This window comes from Acomys minous (genome assembly GCF_964271855.1).
Source record: "Acomys minous genome assembly, chromosome: 10".
Classification (NCBI taxonomy): Eukaryota; Metazoa; Chordata; class Mammalia; order Rodentia; family Muridae; genus Acomys; species Acomys minous.
This window is the reverse complement of record NC_140491.1, coordinates 16110492-16124370: the sequence shown is the minus strand read 5'-3', so window position 1 is coordinate 16124370 and position 13879 is coordinate 16110492. Positions and strand designations below refer to the sequence as shown.

The 13879-nt window shown below is 39.1% G+C and overlaps 1 protein-coding gene and 1 long non-coding RNA gene across 3 annotated transcripts in view; one reads left to right on the top strand and one right to left on the bottom strand.

Moving 5' to 3' along the window:
* LOC311607716 overlaps positions 1-13879 on the bottom strand; it is a 612504-nt gene that overhangs the window by 164079 nt on the left and 434546 nt on the right. The window lies entirely within an intron of this gene.
* The window catches only part of TBC1D19 (TBC1 domain family member 19), a 110510-nt gene that overhangs the window by 41945 nt on the left and 54686 nt on the right, over positions 1-13879 (top strand). For both annotated transcript variants that reach the window (XM_084799715.1, XM_084799714.1), the window contains exons 12-13: positions 3838-3912; positions 6045-6107. In XM_084799715.1, coding sequence (XP_084655841.1) covers positions 3838-3912; positions 6045-6107 — 138 coding nt within the window. The remainder of the gene's footprint in view (positions 1-3837; positions 3913-6044; positions 6108-13879) is intronic.

Here is a 13879-nt window from a genome sequence, read left to right as displayed (position 1 = left end):
TTTTTAACCAGAAGGGTTTCTCTGTGTAGCCCTGGCTGTTCTAGAACCTGCTCTGTAGACCAGGCTGACTTCAAACTCAGAGATCTTCCTGCCTCTGCCTCCCAAGTGCTAAGATTAAAGTCATGCTCTACCACACAAAGCTATCTCTGCCCGTTTGCTTAAATCATTTGAAACCTCTTCTTTAAGATGCCTAAACACATGTTACTTTTCTCTGATCTCTGCATATGTCTCATATACCAAACCAACCAACCAACAGCAATCCCCCCTATTATAAGCTATATGCTCCATGTCTGTTAAGACCCTTTCTCCAGAATGACTGCCTGGCACCCTCTCTGACAGAACTTTCTCACTATAGTTAACCAACAAATACTTACTTAGCATTGTTTTTCTGTTTTGACTGCTGTGGCAAAAAAAAAAAAAAAATCATACCTAGCACATAAAAAAAATGGCCAGGAAATATATATTGAATTAATTGATCCTTTTTAATTAAAAACTTTTTTAAAAATATTAAGCATGAATAGGTATTTTGTCTATATGTATGTGTTTGCACCACGAGCATGCAGTGTCCTCAGAGGCCTGAAGAAAGCATTGTGACCCCTGGCACTGGAGTTTTCAGCCCTGTGATTGACCCCTCTGGAGGGACAGCAGTGCTCCTATGATGAGCTGTCACTCCAACCCACAACTGATTTACTGTTTAAGAGGTCTAATGATAGATGAATTCATGAAGAATTAATGTGGCTATCCTCATGGTCATGAGATTCCTTCTTAGAGAATGCTGTCCAAGCCAGTGAGATGAACACACACTACTGCAGGAAGATGGTGTCTCAGTGCTGCTGCCCCTCGGGTAGCCACCCAGGGGTGAGCCTGGAGCAATCAGTTCACAGCCTCTCGTTTAAGAATAAAAGCAAATTGTAGATTCCGTGTTGTCTCTAGCTGTCTCATTGCTCCCCTTTCCTTTCAAAGCTGCATCTTAAACAAAAGTCTGTGATTATATTGAACTTCATTGATGATTTTCTTTAACTTGTAAGATGAATTGTTTTATTCAATAAATTACTCAGCGTGCCAAGTACATATCCCTACAGCATAGCAGCAAGTGCCCTACACAAGTTGCCACGGAGCAAGGGGCACACTTTTTTGTTTTGTTTTGTTTTTTTTCGAGCAGAGTTTCTCTGTGTAACAGAGCTCTGGCTGTCCCAGACTCACTTATAGACCAGGCTGGCTTTGAACTCACAGAGATCTGCCTGCCTCTGCCTCCCAAGTGCTAGGATTAAAGGCGTGCGCCACCACGCCCGCCTTCATTGATCATTTTCTAAAGCAGTTTTTGTTTGTTTGTTTGTTTGTTTCAGAAGTCACCAGGATCGTGTTTCTCTCTGTATTATATAAGTCCTAGGACAAAATCTAGTTTAATGTAATATATAAATAATAATTCTCCAATGCAGAGCTGTCCCCTCTGACAGAATGCTCATATTCTTTGGCTACATCTATACCATAGACGACCACTGAGTGAGGAAAGAGGCAGCCTGTCTTGTCCAGCATGGACCAGCCAAATTCACAATGGCATGGCATTGAGTGATGGGTGGTGCAGCTATTAGGCCTTCAAATCACATCCATCAGCACAGTAGTGGAGATAAAGTAACAATACGCATCGTAAGGCCTCGATAAAATCCAGTAGCCACTCTGAATCAAATCTTGAGCGATCTGAGTGCAAGCTGAGCAGCGATTCTAACACTCTTCTCGTTAGGAGCATGATAAGGCTGCAATGTCACTGCTATTATGCAGCATCTTTTTTTAAGGTTCTAGCTGGTGTTGTAAGATAGGAAAATGAGCTGGTTTGTGATTGAATAAAGAAGACACACAGTCATGTTCTCTAGAGATGATTATAGTTGTGCTTAAGTACCTAGAAAACCAAACATTGCTATAATTAAAATATTTTGGTAAGATATTATATAAATATTTAAAAATAAGTTGCTTTTATCCATATTATCAATAACAATTTGAAATACGAAAATGAAAAACACCTAGTTTATAATAACAAAATCATGAAAACATTTACTGTCAAGAAAGCAGGAAAAGCCACAGAAGCCATATGCGGAAAATGCACACAAGAGACAGGGAACCATAACATCTGACTCTCAGAAATCTTCCAGGCACCATTTTGAGCTTATTGGTGTATCCATTTTCCCCTCACCCAACCCTATAAAGAAGGTATTGCTGTCATTTTTCTGAATCCCACAGAAACTTATGAATTTGCCTTACATAACTAAGATCTCCATTGTATTCTTAGACATGATGATGCCTTAACATCATAAAATAGCTCTTTTTCCAAAACAGATATTTGGAACAGTCTCGTTTATTTTTAACCAGATGTAGTTATTAGGTTTTTATGGAGGTTAAGTGTCTGAGAATAACTAAATGCATTATTCAATAAAAGCGGGTGGTGAATTAATAAGTGGCTCTTACTCCGTTGAGTGTGCTGGTTCTGGCAATTGACTGTGACTCTGGCAGAAGTCAATAAGACCTTTTGATAGCAGATGCAACAATAAGTTCAGGAGCCTTACAGATAGAGTGAAAAGTAAGCAGTTTCTCAAAAGTATTTGTATAAACACCGGTGTGGAAGCCTTTCCTAAGGCAAGAAAACCCAAAGCCATAAGTAACGTTTAAGGAGCTGTCAGCATTTGCCATAAAATTCAAGCAGCATGTTATTTTGGAGGAAAACGCCTGCAACACAGTGACAATAGCTAATTCTCCTTCCTGAAGAGTCTGACACATTGTGGACAGGAAGAGCAGTTAATGCACAGGTGGATAGTACTGAGAAGAGGGAGCCCTGCTGCGCAAGTCCAAGTGGCCAGGAAACATGGGGGAGGAGCTTCAGGCTGTCGGTTGAAAAGCACACATGAATACAACAGTGAGATACCGTTTCTCATTTATGACAAAGTTTATAGAGGTCGTGGCGTAGATAAAACGCTACCTCATTTTGCTGGAGAATTTGAACTGGCGTTATTCTTGGAAAGTAGTCAGGTAGTCCATTCCCTGACAGGAGGTGTACGTCGTTTTGACCCTACAGCTCTGCTCTGCCCAGGTGTCCTGCAGACTGAGAGGCATAGTGCGGGAGGGGATTTACTGCAGCATTATGCAGAGGAACAAACTGCTAAGGAACAGCCTAAGTCTCCATGTATAGGGGCGTGGTTTTAAAATTGTAATGTGTAAGACTTCATTGCGCTGAACTGCCCTAAAAAGCCTTCTCCCAAGGACCATCTCTCATAATAGTCAAAGGTCATGCTTGCCGTCATAGTGAGCTTGAGACCAACCTGGGCCTTGTGACACCCTGTCTCAAAAAACAAAAACAAAAAACAACAACAACAACAGCAAAAAACCTGTCAGGGTGAAAAACAATCAGTAAATAGTCCTGTCCAACTGTAAAGCCTTGAGCCACACAATGACCAGTCTGCGGCTTTGGACAATGAGTTAGTTTTCTCTCTGGGCCTAAGCTCCTCAAATGTGAGTGGAGAAAGTTCTTTCTCACTGACCTATTTCACATTATATTGTTAATGAATCATAAGATGCACCTTGCTCATAAATATTATATTCCTTATTATAGTTAATCAGTTTAGCAAATATTGATCGAATACCCACTAGGTACCAGTGATGGGAATAGGCATATTATTGAACATCTACTATTACTTAGCTTTCATTATGTAGTAATGAATAAGCAAATAATGAATAAAACAGAGTCCCTACCTCTTAATGGCTGTAATTTTATTGTTGACTGTGGTTTATTAAGGTTTGAGGCTGACCTTATAAACATTAAATTTTTGTGCATTTTTCTTTTAAATTTAGGACATCCTGTATTATGAGCAGCTTAAGACCAATGTGATACAGCATGACCTTTTGGTGGACAGTCTAATTTATAAGGTAAGTCAAAGTATCCATGGTTTTCTCATTTCATTAATAACATTTAAACTAAAGAGTTTCCTCTCTGCAGGGCCAAGTCAAAGTAGCCATGGTTTTCCCACTTCACTAATAACATTAAAATAAAGAGTTTCCTCTCTGCAGGGCTTGGACTGTGGGCAGAAGTACTTATCAAACATGAAAAATAATTTGAGTGGCTGTGTGTATGCTAGTGTGTTATCTGTGATGCCTGTACCCTGAAGGCAGAGGAAGAAGAATCGGGAGTTCAAGGTCATGCTTGGCTTCATAGTGAGTTTGAGACCAACCTGGGCTTCACAAGACCCTGTCTCCAAACAAACAGATGGACAGACAGACAGACAAGGGAGGGGTAAATAACTGAAGTGATCATTATACCTGTGAAGTGGAGGCTGGCATTCCAAGCCTGAGGTCGGCACACAGTGCTGTCTTCTTTCCTAGGGAGTTATTCTTGTGTTCCCTTCCCAGAGCCCCAATGTTTTCATGACGAGAAAAAACATTGAGCATCTTAAATTAAATCTTTCACATAAAGAAAATGGTTTTTAATCTTGTTTGTCTTATGATTGTTTAGGGGCTTAGTTCTATGTTTTCTTTGTAATAAAGCTATCTTACATTTTAAAAATTATGTGACATGTCTTGTGTGGTGCTGTGTGCATACGAGTGCAGGTGCCCTTGGAACTAGAGTTAGTGATAGTTGTGAGCTGTCTGAAGTGGCTAAGTCTATCTCAAGTCTATGGTAGGAATACATTGAGTTGTTGGGACAGGGTTACACTGTAAATATAAGCATTTCCCCTGAGATGACTGTAGCTCAAAGAATGCATGGGAAGTGATGTCAGATTCCTTCCCTGAACGGACCTCTCAGATTCTTCTGTCTGCATTGGGCTTTCCTCACTTCCCCAGCAGTGAGCCTGTAACCTCTGGTCCCATTCTTTACTCTGGTCTGCTGCTTTCCCAATGGTTTTCATTCTTCATTATCACGCCTCTAAGGAAAAAGCTTAATTAATGTCTAATAATGATAATGACAATGAGAAGGTTCTGTTGGGTGTTCCTCATGCTACTGTAGTACATAATTTATCTTTCTTTTATCCCCAAGAACCAGTTTTGGCTCAGCGTATCTCCTGAGGATGTGTTTAGGGGTCACTTATCAAGGCACAGATACCCTGGTTTGAAGTTACTAGCCAAGGCTATGCAGCAACAAGCATTGTAACTGAATTAAGCTCTCAGCTCTGGTGGGATGTCTGTGTTCTTCACACTGGTTCACAATCAGCATGTTCAACTCACCATAGAAGCCAGAGACAGTTTGGGGCATGGGGATGCTTTGCTTTATTCTTTGGGCTTTTGTTTGTTTACTGCTGGAGAGGTCAGCCATGTAATGATGCATTGCATTGCATCACAGAGAACTGAAATTGGTTTCTGTTCATTTTATCATTTGAATTTTTTTTTCAAACACGTTGGACACTTAGGTGTCTGTCAGACTTTGTGATGGAGCTAACTGTGTAGAAAGCAAGACAAAGAGAGACCAAAGTCTCATTGGGAGAGTAGACTGTTTTTAAGGAGTCTCAGATCAGGAAGTGCACATAGAAGTATTTACAGAAAGAACCAACATTCTACCCAGGGGATGGCATGAACCAGCCCTGGAGGATGAGCTCGTGGGGCAGAACATCACAGTTATTATTATTAGCCTCTGGAGCTGGTGGCCATTTCAGGTCTCCAGTGGCAAACACGAAGGAGGAGATAGTTGATATTCTGAGGCTAAGTGTGTGAGCTGTGAATGGTGAAATTGGGATATAGTCTGGGAGAGAGTATTATGGTTGCCGCTGGGGCTTATGGTCCTGTTGATTTTTCTTTTCCAGCTTTAAGGCATCTAAAAGGAAATTAACATAAATAAATAATAAATGGGTATTATTAAAGCCATAGGGAATTAGAAATCAAATAATGTGGTATATATTTTAGCTGAGTAAATATGTAGTGGGGATAACATCTGGCCAGGAAATTTCTATAAAATTACATGAAATATAAAATTAATTGTAATATCACTTCCAAATGTTATATTTATTCTTTAAGACTTATAGGCAGATTCATTTGCATAATTTTCAGTGCTTTGTAACTTTTAATTATAGGATGTGAAGCTGACAGCAAGCAATGATGATTACTATTTTGTATTTGAAGATTATTTATATCAAGTAAGTTTTTTAAATTATCCAGTATCTTTGTTTTAGGTTCTCTGTGTTATAATATACTTTAGAGTTAAGTAAATTCTCTGAATTCCCAAATGAGTCTCTGGGCTGCCCCGTCTGGTGTATATGCTGCAGCCAGGATGTGCTGGCAGGCCAGTTCTCTAGCACTTTTGTTGGCACAAACTCTAAACCTGCATGTCAGTGCAAAAAAAGTAATCCCAAGATATTTAGATAATGCACTTCACTTGATAGTTTCTATTAAAATTATGAAAAATAATTAATTGAAAATTAGTGTGGAGAATCATAATTATTTTGTTCATTTTGACAGACAGAACCTTCAAAACATCCATTAGAAATATTTTAAAGTACAGGTCATATGAGGGAGAGAGGAGTTTGAGGTGCATAGAATCAAGATACATTGTATAAATGTGTAAAATTGTCAAAGAATAAACATTTTTTTAAAAGTAAGTATGTCAAAGAACTTAACAGAAACCTTTCTTAGGATTTCTCGATGAACGAAGGTGTGATTTGGGCACCAAATTGTTGTATGAGCAATGTTCCCAGCAGCTGCACAGAGTGAGGCCAGTGCATACCGTCCATCCCACAGAGAGGACCCTCCTCTTGCTGGCCACATCACCTGGCGAAGGCTCTCTGCAAGGATGTGAGGCATGTGAAGCCTTAGCGCATGCAGAGTACAGATAGGCTACACAATTTGGGGTTATAGATGCCCGGCTGTTAGCATTTGCTACAATTGCTAATTTTTCTCACATATAATAAACTGCCTTTAAAAAAAAGAAACCTTTCTTAAATAATAAGTAAAGGAAGATATCATGATTTATGTCTTCAGATAGATAAGGTCAATAAAGAGATGAAATAAAAAAGATAAATGCTAGAGATGAAAAACAAATGAAAAATTGACTGATGGCTCAACAGTGTATTTGAAAAGTCAGTAAGTAATCAGTGAAGTTGGAAGACAGGTCACCAGATAAGTGAGCAGAGCTTGCTTTCCTTACCCAGGAGTTTTGTAGTTTTAGTATTTTCACATTACTTGCTGACTGAGGCTCCCCCAGCGTCATAGAGCTGTAGATTTCCTTCTCTTATGATTTAGTTTTTGATATCGTAGATCTTTTCCAGAACTGCTTCCTAAGGAAAACTGAGTAGCTAATGTTATACAAGTCAAGGTACAGTTTGAAGCCAAACCCCTGAGACATCCAAATTTCTCTGCTTACTAAGGGTTTTGGTTCTTTCTGTTGTTCTAATCACAAACACAAGTCTGTTAGAACAGGGCCAGGGCAATGGCGCTCTGAATAAAGTGCCTGGCACGGAAGCTCAGGGACTAGAGTTGATATCCCCAGCGTCCACGTCTGCTCTGTGGGCGTATGGTCTGCCAGCAATCCAGCTTTGATAAGGCACAGGCAGGAGATCCCTGGAGCAAACGGGTGTCTTCTAGCTCTGGGGTCAAATGGGAGACCCTGCCTCGATGAATAAGGTAATAAGCAGTCAAGGAAGACTCTGAAATCAACCTTGGATCTCCATACATATATTTACATGTACACACATGCAAACACTTATATACATGTGCATTACATGCCCCCACATACATCTATACAATTCATGCATGCACACCATATCATATTAAAAACTGTTATAAAAACCAAACTTATAAACATATAAATTACTAGGTATCAAAAAAGAGACAACAGTGACATCATTCATAGTCTCTGACTATTGTATTTCAATGTGTGGTCATAGAGAGTGTAATTTGACAAGTTAATCACATTTAGTGAATGAAGAGAGACTGTCAGTTTTAACCTGCAGCCATAAAGTCTTTGGGTGGTGCTAACAAGGGCTTGCTAGGTGACAGATGCACCTTACTTGCTGAACAGAGTCAGTGAGCAAGAGTAACAGTTTCTCTAGTTAATACCAGAAATAACCCATAGAGCATAGTCACCCCCACCCCAACACAAGTCACCTTTTTTGTAAAAAGCTTGAAAGTAAACAAATCAGACAGCAGAATCATTTTCAAACAGTGCATGTGTTTTCTGAGGAAAGCCAGAGCGATCTCCAGGGAACCCTTCTGATCACCACAGTAATAGCTACAGTTGCTTTGCTGGGCCCGCAGTGTAGGAGAGCAGGCAGAGCATGAGTGTGCAGCACGTTTGGGAACTAGTAGAGTGCTTATGTAAAGCATTTTCATTCAACACGGGGCACCCGAGACATAGCCTTTAACCTCTACTTCCCATTTTAATCAGTATTTTAGCTCAAATTCCATTCTTTTTAGGGTTAACATATCTCATGACTACTGTTGCTGCTGCAGTTAGTACTTTAGAAATAAAACTAAATAAGATTATTAAATAATTATTATTAACCACATGTGTTGCACAACCTATATCACGAATCTATGATAACTTTTGTATAGCTAGAATGTTACTCTGTTAAATATCAGTTCCCTCTGTGCCCTCCCTCCAAACCCTGGCAACTACCATTCTCATCTCTGCTGCTGTGAACTTCACTGTTTAAAAAATCTCATACCAGCATGAGCCTGCCATCTTTGTCTTTCTGGGATAGGCTTATCCCAGTTAATAATATCCTCCATTTTTAACTGTACTGTCTCATATAGCAAGATGCCCTTCCTTTAAAGACTAAATATTAGTCTGCTGTGTATGTATACCTTATTTTCTTTATTTGAGTCTCTAAACAAGCTTCAGTGTGGATCTTTATTCCCATTGCATAAATATAGGATAATTACAACACATAGGTTTCTCTTTGAAGAGTTATTTAATTAAGTTTTTATATAGCCAGTTATTCATAAATACTTTCTTCACGATATTTTAAAGTTGTTTTATAATTAGCTTGACTACTTAAAACTTTATAAACAAGTTAATCTACTTGCAGATGATGTGATTTTATACACAAAAGACCCAAAAACACACACCAGGAAACTCATACAGCTGATGAGCACTTTTTTAGCAAACAGGATTCAAAATTAACATACAAAAACCCAGTAGCCTTTCTATGTACAAATGACTAAAGGAACCAGGGAAACAGAACCTTTGACAATAATCTAAAATAACAACGATAACAAACTTGGAATAACTCTAAGCAGGCACATGAAAGACTTGTATAATAAAACCTTGAAGACACTGAAGAAAGGAATTGAAGACAACACCAGAAGGTGGCAGGAGTGCCCATGCTCACGGGTTGGTAGGATTAGCGTTGTGAAAGTGGCCGTGATACCAGAACCACCCACAGATTCAACACAGTCCCCATCAAAGTTCCAACACAGGCCAAAGAAATTGAACAAACCATCTTCAACTTCATATGAAAACATATGCAGACACACACAAAACATGTGCGTGCACCAAAGTACAAAAATCAAGACCAAAAAGCAGGATAGAAAAAAAAATCCTGATTAATAAAAGAACTTCTGAAGGTATCAGTATCACATAATTCAAGTTGTATTACAGAACTTAAGTAATAAAAACAACATTATACAGTGGAATGGAATTGAAGACACAGATATAAGTCCATATACCCATGGACATGAGATTTGTTTGTTTGTTTGTTTGTTTTTTGTTTTTTGTTTTTCAAGACAGGGTTTCTCTGTGTAGCCTCGGTTGTCCTGGGCTCACTTTGTAGACCAGGCTGGCCTCGAACTCACAGCGATCCACCTGCCTCTGCCTCCCAAGTGCTGGGATTAAAGGCGTGTGCCACCACGCCCTGCAAGATTTTTTGATTAAAAAAAAAGCCAAAATGTATACACTGGAGAATAAACAGTATCTTCTACAAATGGTGCTCACTAGACCATATGATTGCATGTAGAAGAAAATAAATAGATCCATATTTGTCACCCTACACAAATTCAACTCCAGATGGATCAAGGGCCTCAGTGTAAGACCAGTCACCTGAGTCTGATGGAAGAGAAAGGGGAGAATAGGCTTGAGTGCATTGGCACAGAAAGAACATTCTGACCAGAACAACAATAGCACAGCACTAAGACCAACAGTTAATGACTGAAGTTGGAAGTTTCTGTATGGCAAAGGACTCCCATCATTTGAGCAAGCCTACAGAATGGGAAAAGATCTTCACCAATTATACACAGAGAGATGGTGTCTAAATTATATGAAGAACTAAAAACCGTGAACATCAAGAATACAAATAACCCAATTAAAAGTAGGGTACAGCACTAAGCAGATATTTCTTAAAACATAAAACACAAATGAATGAAACTCAAAGAAATGTTCTACATTCTTAACCAAAAGTGAAAAGCAAATTAGAACAATTTTGAGATTTCATCTCACCCTGGTCAGAATGGCCAAGCTCAGTAAAACAAATGACAGCACACGTGGCAAGGATGCAGGGAAAGGTGAGCACTTATTCATTGCTGGTGGGAGTGGAAACTGGTACAACCACTGTCAAAGCCAGCGTGGTGGTTCCTCCGAAGGCTGAACTTGATCTACCTCAGGATCCAGCTGGACTACCCTTAGGCAGAAATCCAAGAGACTCCTTGTCCCACTACAGAGGCACGCAGTCATCCCTGCTTACTGCTGCTTTACTCATAATAGCCAGAAATCGGAAACAGCCTAACGATCCACCAACTGATGAATAAATAATGAAAATGTGGAGTATTTACACAACTGGATAGTACTTAGTTGTTAAGAAGAATAAAGTTCAAGAAGAATGAAATATAGGTAGAAAAAAAAACCATTCAAGCCAGACAGTGGTGATGTACACCTTTAATGCCTGTGTTCAGTAGGCAGAGTCAGGTGGATCTTTGTGAGTTCAAGGCCAGTCTGGTCTACAGAGTGAGTTCCAGGACAGCCGGGCTACACAGAGAATCCCTGTCTTGAAAAAAACCAAAACAAAAAGACCAAAATACAAACAAGCAAAATCATCCAAAGTGAGGTAACCCAGATTCTAAAACACAAATACTATATGTTTTCTCACTTATGTGGATGTTAGCTTTTAAGCGTTCGATATGTGTGCTCTAGTCCGTATAACCACAGAGGTTAGGAAGCTGGTAAGGGTGTAGTGTAGAGGAGAAGATGTCCCAAGAACTGGGAAATAGAATATAGTGTTATTGAGAGATTTCTAATGGAATAGTAAGTAGGATATAGGAAAAACTAGAATTGGAAATTAAACAGGGAGGGAGATGGAGATATAGGTCAATGAGGGAATATAGGAAAAGGCAAGTATCACTAAGGGCTAATGGAAGAACCTATGTGCACCTACTATTGTAGAAGCTTCCTAAAATATATACATATATGAAATGTAGCCACCAGCTAATAGAGAGAATGCCCCAAGTACCAGCTTATGGCACCACATAGAACCTCCAGTGCCAGTAGCAGGGAATGGCTTACATACTCTTGAGTTGTGCAAATGGTCCCTATGGAAATCCCCAAATACCACAGGTTATTGCCAAAGCTATTTGTTACTCTCCAGAAACTATTGGTTTTCGGCACTGTTGCTGAAGACAACACTTATGTCATCAAACACTGAGAGGTTGAGCTGACGCCTAACTAGAAGCTTCACCCCTACTGACTAACATTCATGGTACTGGAAAGGAACAGTAATTATCCGTATCCCTTAGCTGTAAACACTGAGGTCTCAGTGTAGGTCTCAACTACAACAGTGACTTACCTCGAGAATACACTGGTGCAATAGTGGCACAGCAGTTATGAGGATAACCAAACACTTCTAAAAAAAATTGGTTTTGAAGCCTGCTCTGTGTGATGAAACCCATATCTGTCACTGACAAAGTGGCCAAGAACCTGAAACTACATAGGTCACAGACCTAGAAGAAAGCCTATGACTGTTAGGTTTTAGTTTTAGTCTGTTTTAGTGACTAGAACAGAGGTTTTTACCTTCCTAATGCTGAGACTGTTTAATACAGTTCCTTGTGTTGTGGTGACCCCCTCCCATCACGGAATTATTTGTTGCTACTTCATAACTGTAATATTGCTACTGTTATGAATCACAATGGAAATATCTTCATACAACTCCCATGGGAGCTGCAGCTTGCACTATACTAAAGGAACATAGTAATAAATGGTTCCTAATGGCATACTGCTCTAGTGATGGATCAGTGCTTGCCTCCGTTCTCATCAGAGAAGCGTCTTCTTGCAGTAGATGGGAATTAATACAAAGACCCACAATTGGACAATGTGCAGAAAGTGAGAGATTTGGGGGTACTCAGTCCTGAATTCATCAAAATCTGCCCTCTCAAGTCTCAGAGCTACATGGAAGAAGTGGCAGAAAGGTTCTAGGGTTCAGAGATGACTGATGACTCCAAGGACACAGCATCTTCAGACACAAGACCGTTACATGTGAACTCACAGACTGTGAGAACACATACAAGGCCTGAATTAGTTCAAGCCAGATAGTGGCTAGCATTGAGAGGGGAAGCGAACACAGGCTCCCATTCCAAACCAGGAAACTCTCTGCAGTTGATACCCACTGATAAAGAGATTGTCACTGGTTATATTAACCACACTCCGGGACGGACCTCATGCTCAGAATCAATTGGCCAATACAAAACAAAGTCAATGATATTTTTGTAGACTTTTTGTTTCAGTTAGTTTTGTTTTGGATTTTTTTGTCTTATGAATGTTTTGCTTGTGTGTTTTTATTTTGATGCTTTTTAAAATAAGAGAGAGAAAAAGAACATAATATTCAGTGGAGAAGGAGGTGAGGAAGATCTGGGAGGAATTGGGGAAGGGTAAACATTATTAAAATAAGATGTATGAAAAATTTTTTCAATATAGTTCTGTTAGAATTAGTCTAAATTATTAAAAGTTTATAACACACACAATTATATGCATTGAAAACAATAGTCTACTCTTAAAAATTGAGTTCTTTTTCCTCAGGGAAAATTTTATAGATAATTGATTCATACATGTGTGTGATATGTGTATGCCACTGAAAACAGTAAGATAGGAAAAACTCTCTCATCTTTGATTACATTCCCGTTGGCAGTTTTCTAGCAACATGAGAGCTCTAAGGAAAACTGTTAATGATAATAGAGTAAATTTGGCTTTTCTGGCATACTAAGGCCTCATATTCCTCCAGATGATGTGAGTTTATTTAATTTTATGACTAGACTACAGAATTACATGGCATGTTCAGAAGGGGGATTCTCCAGCGATCTTTAAGGCAGCCGGGCATGTTGCACCTGCAGCAGGCTTTTCCCTGAGCATCTGTTACTGCTGCCTCTGTCTTAGGATATAGCGTGAATGCTGCGAAGATAATGTTTTCAATAAGAAATCAACTTCCTAACATTTAATTTTTAGTTTTTACTTTTCATGACATTCTTAACAAATATTTAGTGATACTCAGTTTTCAATGATCTCAGAGTTTTAAAATATGTTCAACCAGAAACCATATCTTAGTCAACACAAGTAAATTGGCTGATTTAACAGAACCATTTAGGTTCCTGTATTAAGTGGCATTATCACAATGTACATAAAAAGGTAACATGTCTAAAGTACATAGAAGTTTATAGAAAAGAATCCATATAATAAAAAGGACTTACTCTCCATTACATCCTAAATCTTCATCATATGTAGCATTTTCTGAGTAGCAGAGCTGGAAAATATGCTGTATATACAGTATGTTCTGTCACTGAATGGGTGACAGAAAGGCACAAAGGTAATCACAATTTTTTCTCTGCATATGTGTGCTCACTCATGATTGGGTGCACATATATGCAAGTTCACACACATGTGTATGTGCCTACATGTGGAAGCTGTCCATCATCAATGCTAGAACTCTTCCTCCCT